This window comes from Brassica oleracea, chromosome C2 (assembly GCF_000695525.1).
Source record: "Brassica oleracea var. oleracea cultivar TO1000 chromosome C2, BOL, whole genome shotgun sequence".
Classification (NCBI taxonomy): domain Eukaryota; kingdom Viridiplantae; phylum Streptophyta; class Magnoliopsida; order Brassicales; family Brassicaceae; genus Brassica; species Brassica oleracea.
Window position 1 is genome coordinate 51,180,593 of NC_027749.1, and position 14,523 is coordinate 51,195,115.

Consider the following 14,523-nt stretch of genomic DNA (forward strand, 5'->3'; position numbering starts at 1 on the left):
ATCTTCCATCATCGGTTTCCAATAAGAGAAGTTGTCCGTCGTGAGCTTGAACATGTCACCTTCAAAGGTAACGGTGGCCTCCATCTTGAATCTCACGGGTCTTGATGTTATGTTTGAGCCTAGCTCTGATACCACTTGTTGGGAATATTACCCAATATCGATGAGATGAAGATGGGATTAGACAACTAAAAGATTTAAGAAGAAGACTCTTTATAATTTTGGAAAGGGTTTACAAAGATTTTGTTTTGAGAACTCTCTCTTACAAATATTTTCTCTCTTTGTTTTCTTGATTCTTGGATGATGTTACAAAGAGACTCTACACTCTTATTTATACTAGTGGAGGGTAACTACAAGCTAATTCTAGAGACTTCTCCATCTTCTTTTCTTAAACACTTCAACACACTTCTACACACTTCTCAATCTACACTCTTCTTCTCCTTCTAGATATTTCTTCTTCTTGGACTAAGGCTTGATTTGTTTTGGGCTTAAGGAGGGAACTCCAACAGGATATGTAATGGAGCTACTAGATTGGCGGCTCTAAGACCGACGTTGTAAGCCAAGTTACCACCGGAGCCTGTCCCCATGAGGAACACATTAGAGAGATCGGCGTAAGATTTGATCCACTCGTCGTCGTCGGAGTCCTTAATCCACTCCAGATCATCCACTCCGTCGTTGTTATAGTTTCAGAGATCGAAAGATAACTCAATATAAAGATAACTCAATATAAATAACTCGCTCTTCCTTATTAATGCTTAAGAAAACTCACTCAAAAACTTAAGCTCACACAATTCTCAATCTCTAAAACTCACAAGTTATGTCACACTTTGACATCTCCTTATATAGTGATTATAACTTCCTAATCCTATTAGATAAACATATCTAGATAACTACTAAATATATTATAACTCCCAAACATAATAGGATTAGGCCTTTTAACTTGCTCATCAAGTTTCTTTAGATTTCAAGCTTATCTCAACATTCACCTCCTTAAGTTTGAAATCTTTCTTCTCCAAATCTTGCATTCCTATAAGCTCCTTCATTTCCTTGAATTTGATTCTTCCCAAAGACTTAGTTAATATATCAGCATTTTGCTTGTCGCTTGATACATGTTCAACCTCTACTAATCCCTTCTCAACACTCTCCCTTATAAAGTGATATCTTGAATGTATATGCTTACTTCTGCCATGAAATACTGGGTTTCTTGTGAGCGCAATTGCAGACTGATTATCAAACCTGATAGCAACTTTCTCAACCGGTTTCTTTGTCACCTCGCTCAGTAGGTCTTGTAGCCATATGGCTTGCTTTGCAGCTTCAGTTCCTGCCATAAATTCCGCTTCACAGGAAGATAAGGCAACTGTATCTTGTTTGTGTGAGTTCCACGTGATCAAGCTGTCTCCTAGATAAAATATATGACCTGCAGTACATCTTCCATCATCAATGTCAACATTATGACTTGAATCACTATAGCCAATGAGCCTCGGAATCTCAGGTCTTGATCGTGAAAACACCAAGCCTAGTGACGTTGATCCTTGTAGATATCTGAGACAATGCTTCATTGCCGCTTCATGTGACGCCTTTGGACTATGCATATATCTGCTCAATACTCCCACAGTGTACGAGAGATCAGGCTGGTGTGGAGAAGGTATCTCAAGCACCCGACATTCCTCCTATACTGTGTAGCGCCAATGTCTTCTTCTTTGATTGACTTTGATAACTTTAAACCGGCTTCCATTGGCGTTTGTGTCATATTGCAATTATTCATCCCACTTTCTTCCAATATCTTTTGTGCATACCTTTGTTGATTCAATGTTATGCGATCTTCCTCCTGTTGAACTTCTATTCCGAGATAGGAACGTAACCTGCCAAGGTCACTCATATCGAACTTAGTTGCCATCTCCTTCTTGAATTCTTCAACGATCTTTTCATTAGCTCCTGTGATGAACAGATTATCCACATACACTGCCACCACCAATATATTGTTGTTGACTGCTTTCGTATACACAGACGGTTCCTTGCTGCATTTGTTGAACCGTATCTCAAGTAGTATCCGATTCAGTTTATGATTCCATGCCCTTGGCGCTTGCCTTAGCCCATACAATGCTTTGTGAAGTAGATAGACCTTTCTTTCACTTCCTTTCACTTCGAATCCTTCTGGCTGAGACACGTAGACAGTTTCTTTTAATTCACCATGCAAGAAAGCTGTCTTAACGTCAAGATGATATACAGTCCATCCATTGGTTGCAGCAACACTTATGAGAAGTCTGATTGTCTCAAGGCGTGCAACAGGAGCGAAGACCTCGTCGAAATCGACTCCATACTGCTGTACGTAGCCTTTAGCGACCAGTCGGGCTTTGTACTTGTTGATGGTCCCATCCGCATTACGCTTAATCTTAAATATCCATCTCACTCCAATAGGTTTAGCTCCAACAGGAAGATCAACTAAGCTCCAAACTTCATTTTTTTCGATTGATCCTATCTCGTCTTTGCATGCTTCTATCCATTCATTCAATTCACTTGCCTCCAAGAAGTTCCTCGGCTCATTATTCAGACATAGCAACATCATCTATCCTTCTTCTTCTGCAAACAGAACATAATCTTCTAAATACTTTGGTTTCGTTGTTTGTCTTTCACTTCTTCTTAGTGGTGCTATCTCGACTTCCGTATCGCTACCACTCTCGTCCTCAACATCATTGGATACGTGGCTGGTTATCTCATTAGTCTTAACGTCTGCAGCTTCACTATTGCCCTCGAGCTATGGAGCATCCTCTGTATTAGAGATTCCGTGGTTACCACTCTCCAAGTGTGACAACAAACCCTCCATAGTTGTCGTTGGTACTCTGTTTCTTCCAGTTCCAACCTTTTGTCTCATCAAATATGACATCACGGCTCACCACTATCTTCCGTGTCTCAGGTTCGAGGAGTCTATATGCTTTTGACCCCGGTTCTGTTCCAAGATGAACAAGCATGCGAGATCTATCATCAAGTTTTCTCAGATGTTTTTGATCATTTTTTGCGTAAGCAATGCATCTGAATATCCGCAGGTGGTTGATGTTAGGTTTACGTCCACGGAAGACCTTATATGGAGTTTGATCCTTGAGCGCACGTGTGGCTATTCTGTTAAGAAGATATGTTGCGTGTCTGGTTGCTTCTACCCACAAGTGATTTGGCATATGCATATGCTTCAAGATACTTCTTGCCATCTCCATCAATGTTCTGTTGCGTCTCTCCACAACCCCATTCTGTTGTGGAGTGTACGGAGCCATTAGATGCCGTTTTATTCCTGCTTCTTCGCAGAATAGGTTGAACTCCTTAGACACAAACTCACCTCCTCTGTCTGTTCTGAAAGTTTTTATCTTCTCTCTTGTTTCTTGTTCTACCACGAGTCTCAATTTCTTGAATTTCTCGAAAAAGCTTCACTTTTCTGTTTTAATAGTGTTGTCCACATATATCGCGAATGGTCGTCTATGATAACAAAGATATACCTGTTTCCAGCAAGAGTACTCGAAGTTATGGGACCACAGAGGTCACCGTGCAAGAGTTCTAGTACTCTAGTGGCTCGGTACGAAGTGGCCTGCGGGAATACCAATCTTGCTTGCTTCCCAAGTAAGCATGATGAACATATTTCTTTTGTGATATTCACATTGGGAACTCCATTGACGAGCTCTTTCTGTATCATAGTCTTCATTGTAGCCGCGTTGATGTGTCCCAATCTTGCATGCCATATGTTAGACTCACTTATCTCTCTTAGGTATAGTTGCGCAGCTTCTCTTATTCCCATACGGACTTTGTAAAGTCTGTTTTTCGATCTATTAGCTCGCACAAGGAGTTTTCCCTTTTGATCGTGCATAGTGAGATGATCCCCTCTCAATCTTATGTCGCAGCCTGATTCAGTAGCTTGTCCAAGGCTGATGACGTTACTTCTTAGGTCCGGGATAAAATACACATCAGTCATCTTCATCGCCTCACCGTTCATATCGATGAAAGATATAGTTCCTTTTCCCATGATATCAACTCTTGAGTCATCTCCAAATCTCATCTTTCCCGTGATTGTGTTATCCATAGACGAGAAGTACCTTTCATCACCAGTCATGTGGTTGCTTGCGCCGTTGTCCAAGTACCATATGTCATCTGCGTCCGTGTTGCTCTCATACTTCTCAGGGTTACAATTCTTCTCGTTTAGGTACACAACCTCGTGTATCATGAGTTCATCTGCATCATGTGTGTCACTAGCTTCATTCTCTTGAGTTTCTTGAAGCTTCAACAACCGGTCGGGGCAATCTGTGACATAATGTTCTACTTTGTCACAGCGGTAGCATGTGACTTTTGATGCATATCTTACACCATTATACCTTCCTCTGCCTCGTCCTCTGTAGTAGCCTCTGCCTCCACGACCTCGTCCTCGCCAATCCCTGTTGTAATCTCGGTTGTAATAAGGATTTGGTTGTGTTACTTAATTCTCAGCATTGGAGTACATTAGTTTGGTTTGATCCTCTTGTGGTTCTTCTTCTTCCTCATCTTGTATGTGTTCTTCATACGCTTTCATACAACCAATTATGTCTTCAAAGCTGGTATTATTTAGATCTAGCACTTGTTCAAGGGAGGCGACAATGTGAATATATTTCTTCCATGGTAGGCTTGTCAAGAATTTCTTAACCAACTTCGGTTCTTCTATGCTGACACCTAGGGCTGCAGATTTAGATGCTATCTCAGATATCTTTCCTCCAAAATCATCAATCTTCTCTGTATCTTTCATCTTTAACCTCTCGAATTCACTCATTAGAGTTTGCAGCCGTGCCTCCTTTACTCTTTCAGCTTCAACATGCCTAGCTTTTATCGCATCCCATATCTTCTTGGCAGTATTGAGTTTGCTGACCTGTAAGATCAGCAGTTCCGGTATGGATTGAAACAAGAGAGCTATGGCCATGTCGTTCTTATCTCCTTCGTTGATCTCCTCTTCAATGGCGTCCCATACCTTATGCACTTTTAGAGCAATTTTTTTGTGTAATTAGTCGTATTAAGCATTGGACACTTGATCGAAGAAGATCCTCCTTCTTTAGGTTTCACGGTCGAAGGTATGATTTCGGTACTCATCTCTTCCTAGGCTCTGATACAAAATATAGTTTCAGAGATCGAAAGATAACTCAATATAAAGAACTCGCTCTTCTTTATTAATGCTTAAGAAAACTCACTCAAAAACTTAAGTTCACACAATTCTCAATCTCTAAAACTCACAAGTTATGTCACACAGATTATAACTTCCTAATCCTATTAGATAAACATATTTAGATAAGTACTAAATATATTATAACTCTCAAACATAATAGGATTAGGCCTTTTAACTTGCTCTTCAAATTTCTTTAGATTTCAAGCTTATCTCAACAGTTGTACGCCGCCGGGAGTCTATTCACGGGAGCTAGCCGGTACGAAGGAGAAGCGAAGACTGCGTTGAGCTCGCGCGCCATAAGGTTGCAGAAGTCGTGGTGGGGATAGAAGTCGACGCTGCCGGTGGCGAATCCTCCGCCGTGGTAATAGACAACGAGAGGGAGTTTTTCAGACGAACCGCCGTTTAGGGCGGCGGTGGGAACGTAGAGACGCATCCATGTTGACTTTGAGCGGTTCACGGTAATGTCTTTGGATACGACGGGGTTTTGTGGGGAAGGTTCAGGTGTGGCTGGGACGTAGGGGAATCTGGTGGGGACGCTAGTGATGGAGCCGTCTGGATTGTTTATGTTGTCTTGAGATGATTCGGACATATCTGTTGTCTTTTGGATTATAAGTCTTCTGTTGTGTATGAAACTGATACTTCAGTCTTGTCCAAATTTATAGTGCTAATAATTGCAATATTACACTAATTATTATCTTTTTTTACACCACTAATTATATTATCTTAAAAAGCTAAAATATATCTAGTACAATTTTCTTCTGACAACTATAAGTACATATCTAATACTACTATTTAATTACGAATTACCACCGTGTAGAATTGACATGTTTGCTTGAAAAGCTTGAATAATACACTCTGATATTTGTTTGTTTTTTGGTTCCAACTAAATTTTCATTTATTCAAATCAAGATAACAAAAATTGTCAACAAAACCATAGAAACAAATTATTACATTAGCTGTTATTAGAATATTTATTTAGTGGGTCGAGAAGTTACTTAATTGAATTCATTATTTTTTCGTAATTACTATTAAAAACTGGATTTGGGTTGAGAAAAAAAAAGAAGCTCTTTTGAAAGTTAATTACAGTCAGTAAAATGTTGTTTTGTAATTAAATGCAAAATAACATCGGGTCATATAGTTAAGTTAGCAATGGAATAATTTCTCTGATGTAAATGATATTAACACAATTACTTGATGAAATATTGCAATGCAACTCAAGTGCATAAAGAATAAGACTAAATGATATTAACACAATTACTTGGTCCTCTGTGCTTTCTCTTTTTGTGCACTAAAACAAGAAACCTTTCTTGGTACACAAGTCGTTGTCACGTCTTTTTCATTGGTTGAAAAGTTGAAAAGTTGCAAACTAATGTGAATGATTTAACACAATTTACTTGATGAAATATTGTAATCTAACTGAATTGGAGAAATAATGAGACTAATGTGAATGATTTAACACAATTTACTTGATGAAATATTGTAGTGTAACTGAATTGGAGAAAGAATGAGACTAACTACAGAACCAGCGACATGGACATAGCAAGGGGATACTTCTTGTGCTTTCTCTTTTTGTGCATTAAAACAAGAGACCTTTTTGATCCAAAAAAAAAACACAAGAGACCTTTTATGGGTTCACAAATCGCTGTCACGTCTCTTTCATTGGTTGAAACTAATTTAAAGTTTGGTAATTATATATCAGGAAAGCATAAAGATAATAAAGTGCTAAGGTATAGAATTTTGATTTAAATTCATGCACACTGATGAATTACCAGCTATATACTAAAAAGAACATAGAAGTTGCAAAAAATACATAAACGTGTCATTTTTGTCTTTCTATGACTAAATTAAACGTGTAAGATAAATTATTTTCACATCCTCCAAATCGCATCAATTTCTCTGATCAATTTACTGTTTTACCACAGTTTAAATGGATAAATTATAATATCTTTTAGAAAGAAAAAAATGGATAGTTTAAATATTTAATTATAATTTATAGCTTAGAAAAGATAATTCAACTATGAAGAAACTATATATAATGAACTAATAATTTTATCATTGTTGTTATCATTCAAATAACACAAAATTGGTAGACGGACAAATCTTACCTTAAGGGTTGTTCATAGAGAAGAATCTCAGGAAGATAAAAAACAATAGATTTTGTCATAGTAAGAAACTAGTACAAACTAGCTTAGATAAATCATGTTCATGCTAGTTGTATCGGATAGTAGTTTAATTATAATTATAGAATAGGAAAAATCATTAAACTATGAAAAAATGATGAATTAACAACTTTATCATCGTTATCATTCAAATAGCACAAAATTGATAAGGGGACAACCAAAGAACTTCCCCTTTTAAGTTGTTCAAATAATAAAAAGAGAGGAATAACATAATAATAGATTTTGCCATGGAAAGAAATACTAGTAGTGAAATTATAGGAGTTTTGATCATTGTTTTAGAGTTTTCACCATCTCTGGCCTCTGCCACCACCACGACCAAATCTACCCCCACCACCTCCACGACCAAACCTACCTCCACCACCACCATATCTTCTCTGCACTGGTTCACGCTCTTGAAGTTTAGGCATCTCCTTAACAACCTCCAAGCTCATACTCCCAGCATTCTTTTGTCCAGCCGCAATAAACTGGTCTACATCTGATTGCACAACATCGAAAACCGCACCTCCGTCTACTGTTAGAGTCATCCCTTCTATCAAATTAACCTTGTCATCCGGTAAAACTCTCCTCAGCACACCAAATGCATTACTGCAAAGAAACCACAAAATCATCTTAGTATTTATTTTATTTTCAAATGTTAAGCAAAAAAAAAAAAAAAAAAAAAAAAAAAAAAAACAAGCAGAGAGAGAGAGAGAGGAGCTTACGTTGCCGAGTATATAGGTCTCCCTGCTTCAAGATGTAACGTGACATGGTTCTCCATTGATGTTAGAAGTGACCTTTTCTTAATCTCAGTAAAGCCCTGCAAAATAAATAAATCTTTAGTAACTCTCTCCTTTCCGACAACAAAAGTGGTTCAAAAGAAAACTAACCGCGGTTTTTGCAAGAGCTTTAGCAAGGAGTACTTCTGCTGACACACCGGAGCTCTCCAACAGCTCCTTGGCCGCCGCCAGAAACGCAGGAACCACAGTGTCACAGACTTGTGTGATCTTCTCAGCAGCTTCCATACCAACAGCCTTGGCGATATCATTAGGCTGCGGCGCAGACACGTGCTCAAACTTGATCCCGGCTTGTTTCTCAATCCTGGACACGCCAGACTTTCTAGAATCGTATAACGTGACCGCAACTCCAGTGTTGCCGGCTCTTCCTGTTCGGCCTGAACGATGGATGTAGTCTTCAACATCACGTGGAGGCTCACACTGCAACAGAAACAAAACAGAACGTTAGAACACCAACGAGACATTAAAAAGAAATGATTAAGACACTAACCTGGATGATTAGCTGCACGTCATTGATATCTAGACCACGAGCAGCAACGTTTGTAGCAACCAATGTCGAGAACTTTCCCTTTCTAAATCCAGCAAGAGTAATCTACAATCACAGGATTCATCATTAGTGGGGGCTCATTCCATTTTCAATTTTTTTTTATTATTAAAAAATCACATCTATAAAACTATAGAAAACAAAATGAATAACACAAACAAAATAAAGAGACAAAAAAAAATTAACCTTTAATTAGTGTATATATATTTTTTCAAAATTTTATAACTTTTTGTATATATCATGTTAAAAACATCAATTTTGTAAATTGTAATATATAATATTGAGGGCCCATTCAAATGTTTTAGCCCACTGGGCTCAATAAGAAAGTAGAATAACATACCTCACGTTGAGATTGTTGAATGTCACCATGCAAAGCTCTAGCACCAGGCAACAAACCAGAAAGCTCAGAAGCTTGGTCTTTAGTCTCAGTGAAAATGATGGTACTACCTCCACTGAATAATAAATAATTTGTATAAGAGACTTTAAACTAAATATTAAATGATTATTAATGTAGTAAATGGTTTACCTGCTGTATAAGCTGATGATGTCAGGAATCAAGCGAGACATAGCTTGCTTACTGCAGGGAAGAGCAATGTGTCTAACACTGTTACTGGCCTTCATTTTATCATTACCAACGAGATCAATAGTCTTCTTGTCTTGTTTAAGAAACCTAGACGCAATCTGGTAGTAGTAGTAGCAAGAAATATATATATTAACACAAAAAAGCTTTTAACTCATGAAAAAAAAAAAGAATAGATTTGAAAAGGGGACGCACGTTTTGAACCCATGACGGCAATGTAGCACTGAAGAGAAGCGTCTGGACTTTTTTAGGATCCTCCACCTTGCCTAGGATGAGTTCAACGTCGTCGACGAATCCCATTCTCAGCATTTCATCAGCTTCATCAAGAACACGGAACTGGAGATAGGTCAGGTCAAGGTTTTGCCTTTCGATATGATCCTGCAATTATTCAATACAAGGTCAAGAGAGCGCACAAACAAAAAACGGTTATCTGATTTAAAGAAAAGAGCAAAGAGACATGCCTTGATACGACCAGGGGTACCAACTACAATGTCAACACCTTTCTTTAGTTTTTGCTGCTGAGGAGGGTAAGGATCACCTCCATAGACACAGCAAGAAGTTAAACCAACGGATCCTCCGTACGCATCAAAATCAGCAAACACCTACAAAAAGTAACAACATACCATCAATAAACACACAATGTTCTAAAAATCCAATTTAGAAGGTAAAAAAATCTGTTTAAATTAAGCAATAATGTTGTTACTTCCATCAGCGGTTAAAGGATCCTTACTTGCTTGGCCAATTCTCTGGTTGGTAGAAGTACCAAAACACTAGGAGGCCTGCCGTATCCATTCTTCCTTTTGTTCTTGGCAGGTCCATTGATCAAAGACTCCAATATAGGTAACACAAAAGCCAATGTTTTACCCTGCACCACACCACACACGATCAGTAAAGGTCTCAAACTTTGAAAAACTTCACTCCAAAACAAACAAAAGATTACACTAATAGTGATTTAAAGTATCAAACTTTCATCTCAAAAGCAATCACTGATTAATAAGCCCTCTAAAAGCCTCAGAATTTGAAAAATTAACACCAAACAAACATAAGACTACACTAATTATAATAAAAAGTATCAAACTTTCAGCTCCAAAATAACATCTGACTAACTTATGCACTCTAAAGCCTCAACTTTGAAGATTTCACACTTAACAAACATCAATAATAAATGATATAAAGTATCAAACTTTCATCTCAAAAACGACAACTGGTTAACTTAGTCCCTCAAAAGCCTCAAACTTTGAAGATTTCAAACCAAACAAACATTAGATTACACTAATACTGATATAAAGTAACAAACTTTCATCTCATAAGTAACAACTGATTAACTTGGGAACTCAAAAGCCTCAAACTTTGAAAATTTCACACCAAACAAACAAAAGACTGCACTAAAAATGATATTAAAGTATCAAACTTTCATCTCAAAGGTAACAATTGGTTTAACTTGGTCCTTCAAAAAGCCTCAAACTTTCACACCAACCCAACACTAATAATGATATAAAGTATCAAAACATCATACACTACATTAACAAAACATCAACTCGATAAATACCTGACCAGTACGAGCCCTTCCGACAAGATCAGCACCATCAAGAACCATATCAAAGGTGGTCGCCTGAATCGGGAAAAGAGCCTCGATGCCCTTCTCCTTCAGCTTCTCCCTCAACGGATCCGAGATTCTAAACTTGGAGACGGCGTTAGGGACGTCTTCCACAACGCTAAGCTTCACCTTCTTGCTGCTCTTCTTCTTCGAGCTCTCCGGCTCCACCAGCTCGGACCCTGAATCGCTGCTCTCCGCAGCAGCAGCGGCCTTGCGCTTCTTCTTGCTCTTCTTCTTCTCGGAGTCTTCTCCTCCGTCGGAGTCTGAGAGTTTCGGCTTCTTCTCTTTCTTCTTCTTGGAGTCTGGTGTGGTGGCGGCGGTGGTTGTCTCTGAGGCTGTGCTCTTCTTCATCTTCTTCTCCTCGGATAAAGCTAGTGAAGGCATGGTGGAAAATATCTCTCGTGTGGCTTTGAGAGATAAGAGGCGGAGGAAGATGAGAGACAGAGAGAAGAGGGAGACACTTCGTAGGGTTTGGTTGCTTGTTATATAGTTTTGGAGTTATGTTCAAAACCCTAGTATAACTAAAAACTCAAGTGTTGGGTTTGCCTGCCGTTTTTGTACTTAGAAGGGAGAATGCGTGTCGGTTTCAGTTATTTGTAGTTTTATGTTGACTTTAAAATGGGAATTTTCCGTATTTGTTCCAACAGAATGGTAAATCAATAAATAAAAAAATTACATGACAAAGGAGTGTTATCAATGGTGACCAAGAAACAAAGAGGATTAATGCATTCTCTAGTATTCATAAAAAAATTCACCATTCATAAAGAATAATTTTTCTTTCTCATTCTCTACCATTTTTTTTTTTTGTAGAGAAATAAAGAACAAAGTTAATCTTTGTTAAATATGGGATAGAATAACCATTTCTTTTCATTCCTGCAATTTTATTCTTCTATATTTTTTTTCATATTTGTTACTCTTGTTTTCAGAATGGTCACTAGTCAGAACTTTGTGTTTCGTTTTAGTTTAAATGAAATCAAAAGCTTAGAGATGTGTTTACTCTATTTCTGATGTGTTTAAAGTACTCAGTTTTGAGGTTATAATATTTAAAACAAAAGCTTAGAAGATAAAACAATCAAAAGCTTCGAATTTTAAATTGAAGAGAAAAATCTGTGTTTACACTATTTTTTGATGTGTTTAAAATACTCAATTTTGAGATTATAATGTTTAAAACAAAAGCTTAAAAGATAAAAACAATCAAAAGCTTATAATTTTTAAACTGAAGAGAAAAATATGTGTTTACTTTATTTTGCTGTGTTTAAAAAACTCTGTTTTGAGATTAAAATGTTTAAAACAAAAGCTTAAAAGATTAAAACATGCATCTCATAATAAGAGAACTGGTCTAGTTAGATGTTATTACATGATTATTTAAAATATTTTTATTTTAAATCTTGGAATATGCTCAGGTTTTAATTTTGGTTTTGTATGACACAACAAGATCTACCACCTGGTTTGAAACCAAACCTCAAAAACAAAATAAAACTTAGTAAATGAATACATTATGTTTACAAATCTACACACTTTGTAAATTAGCAGGTAGTAACTTCATCATCATAGATTACACAGATAATAGGGACATCTCTAGAACCCAACAGTTTTTACACATTTATTCAGCATTAAGTCCTAATATGTTCACACAAACCATCCATTTTACAAAAGCAACGTTGAACCGGCGACAACAAACCCAAGAAGGACAAGACCAATGGATAGGACACTAGAATCGGAGGCGCTGTTGCAGTAATTGAAACCGTACCATATACTCTCGGGGACTAGAGTGTTGTAAGGGAAGGTGACGGCTTTGGAGCCATGTGTGTTTATCTTAACACTCTCGGGGATCCAGCCATCGGGACCAGACCTGTAGAGATAGACGTAGCAGATTTGGTAAGTGCATGGTCCGTTTATCTCGAACGTGTCGGATGAACATTGCTCGAAAGTCTTTGTGGATGGGTCGTCAAGCCTTGGTGCGTATATCTATTTCAAGAAACCAAAGCTGTGGGTTCCATAGAATCAAATGGACATTTGTTTACAGTCTACTAGTAACAGATACCAAACTACACACAGTCTGATTAAAAATCAAGCCGTATACAAAAGTGAGTCAGAATCGAACCGAAGGAAGAGAGAAAAAGCCACAAGAAGCACAGAGAGACCAGACCAATCAAACAAACGACACGGTTCAGCACCTAAACCGATTTAAAGTCCTAAGCTTTCAAACACAAGAGCAAAGCCGTAAGAACATCAAGAACCTAAGTAAACCGGAAACCACGGATTGTATTCAACCAAAACCAATCCATTGAGACACTTCCATCTATATGCCAAAGATGTGTTCTTTTCATCTCAAACTCAAATGTTTAAAAAACATAACTTTAGACACCAAAGCTAAACCGTAGGTACTGAGAACACTGTAATTGATAGACTCCTTCAATACCAGTGACGATGTTATGCGTACTCAATATCTAACTAGCATCAAGAAGAACTAACTTTGTCACACAAAGCTTTCATAACCATCTCAAACTCAAATGTTTAAAGAACATAACTTTACACATCAAAGCTAAACCATAGATACTGATGAGAACAACGTTAACTGATAAACTCCTACCACACAAGTGACAATGTTATGCGAATTCAATTAGCTAACTAGCACCAAGAACTCACTTGAACCAAAGATGAGCTGCTACAAAACAGAACAATCTATGAACATGCACTGTAAACCTCAATCACAAGGAATCAGATGCAAGCTTCAAGCTTTAAACTTTGTATTGATTAAACCAAGTCTTTACCCTAATTCAAAATCAAAACCTAATTGAGCGGGAAAACCAAACCTGGTTACCGTACGCATCGCCGAAAGCCACGCTGATTTGGTCGCGCGTGTACCTCGACGACGAACAGCTCGTCGAGATGATCACTGTGTAGGCGCAACTACTCCTCAATTTCTGAAATCCACACAAAGAAGAGCATAAGATTTCTCGGGAAAATCGCACACACGAGAGAGAGAGAGAGAGAGAGAGCGAACCTGGATGAGGCTGACGTTGAAAGACTCGGCGGCGTGAGGCTGCAAGGCTTTGGATTCGGAAACGGAGAAGATGACTGAGAAGACGAAGAAGAAGCAGAGGAGAACGAAGAGACGTGCTGACACCATTTTCTTTACTTCTTCTTCTTCTTCTTCTTCTTCTTCTCGAGAGAGAGACAGAGAGACGAAAGTAAGGGAAAGTGAAACAGTAATCGGAGAAAACCGGATTAGACCGGGTGAAATTCAATTTCGGTTTGAAATTTTTTCGCTCCAACGCGAGTATAAAGAACCGGGTTTAATTGGTAGCGCTCAGTGGCTCATATTATCACGAGCCACGTCTCATGTTAATGATGTGTGTTAGGTAGATGAGAAAAATGTGGTAAAATAATTATTTATTTCTTGTAAGAAATTGATTGGATATTTTAAGATAAATATCTATGTGTATTTATGTCTCTGTAGGGATGTTAATATGGGCTCAACGTGACAGGGTTAGCCCTAACCCTGCAAACCCATTTGTAACCCTAACCCTCATTTTTTAAACAGGGTTTAAATAGGGTTGGCCCTAATAGGACCAGGGTTTAAATTCTAACCCTTTTATTTTGATTCACACAACTATTATACAATATTTAATAATGTTTTTCATCAAAAAAAACTTAAAGTAGAGTTTTCTCGCCAAAAACT

At 37.9% G+C, this 14,523-nt stretch overlaps 3 protein-coding genes across 3 annotated transcripts in view; all 3 read right to left on the bottom strand.

The window, feature by feature from the left end:
- The window catches only part of LOC106327381 (probable carboxylesterase 120), a 9,549-nt gene extending 3,789 nt beyond the window's left edge, over positions 1-5,760 (bottom strand). The window contains exons 1-2 of the mRNA XM_013765522.1: positions 5,387-5,760; positions 512-676 (exon numbers count right to left, since the gene is read on the bottom strand). Coding sequence (XP_013620976.1) covers positions 512-676; positions 5,387-5,753 — 532 coding nt within the window. The 5' untranslated portion in view covers positions 5,754-5,760. The remainder of the gene's footprint in view (positions 1-511; positions 677-5,386) is intronic.
- Positions 5,761-7,423: 1,663 nt separating this feature from the next.
- LOC106327380 (DEAD-box ATP-dependent RNA helicase 7-like) lies at positions 7,424-11,313 on the bottom strand. The gene is made up of 10 exons (XM_013765521.1): positions 10,791-11,313; positions 9,972-10,106; positions 9,703-9,843; positions 9,437-9,619; positions 9,188-9,342; positions 9,002-9,113; positions 8,608-8,709; positions 8,211-8,537; positions 8,046-8,140; positions 7,424-7,929 (listed from the first exon to the last, which is right to left on the bottom strand). The coding sequence occupies exons 1-10, from the start codon at positions 11,220-11,222 to the stop codon at positions 7,629-7,631; spliced, it is 1,983 nt and encodes a 660-aa protein (XP_013620975.1). The 5' UTR covers positions 11,223-11,313; the 3' UTR covers positions 7,424-7,628.
- A 990-nt stretch (positions 11,314-12,303) lies between these two features.
- LOC106324696 lies at positions 12,304-14,048 on the bottom strand. The gene is made up of 3 exons (XM_013762657.1): positions 13,846-14,048; positions 13,655-13,765; positions 12,304-12,806 (listed from the first exon to the last, which is right to left on the bottom strand). Exons 1-3 carry the CDS (start codon positions 13,969-13,971, stop codon positions 12,486-12,488), a joined length of 558 nt encoding a protein of 185 aa, XP_013618111.1. The 5' UTR covers positions 13,972-14,048; the 3' UTR covers positions 12,304-12,485.
- Positions 14,049-14,523: the final 475 nt, after the last annotated feature.

What these genes read in the sequence shown, in the direction of transcription:
- LOC106324696 (XM_013762657.1), bottom strand. Translation starts at nt 13,971, where the DNA reads ATGGTGTCAGCACGTCTCTTCGTTCTCCTCTGCTTCTTCTTCGTCTTC. An exon ending in TCAACGTCAGCCTCATCCAG is followed by an intron (nt 13,766 to 13,845) that starts GTTCGCTCTCTC and finishes TGTGGATTTCAG; the next exon opens with AAATTGAGGAGTAGTTGCGC. An exon ending in GCGATGCGTACGGTAACCAG is followed by an intron (nt 12,807 to 13,654) that starts GTTTGGTTTTCC and finishes TTCTTGAAATAG; the next exon opens with ATATACGCACCAAGGCTTGA.
- LOC106327380 (XM_013765521.1), bottom strand. Translation starts at nt 11,222, where the DNA reads ATGCCTTCACTAGCTTTATCCGAGGAGAAGAAGATGAAGAAGAGCACA. An exon ending in CCAGAGAATTGGCCAAGCAA is followed by an intron (nt 9,844 to 9,971) that starts GTAAGGATCCTT and finishes TACTTTTTGTAG; the next exon opens with GTGTTTGCTGATTTTGATGC. An exon ending in ACGTGCAGCTAATCATCCAG is followed by an intron (nt 8,538 to 8,607) that starts GTTAGTGTCTTA and finishes TTTCTGTTGCAG; the next exon opens with TGTGAGCCTCCACGTGATGT.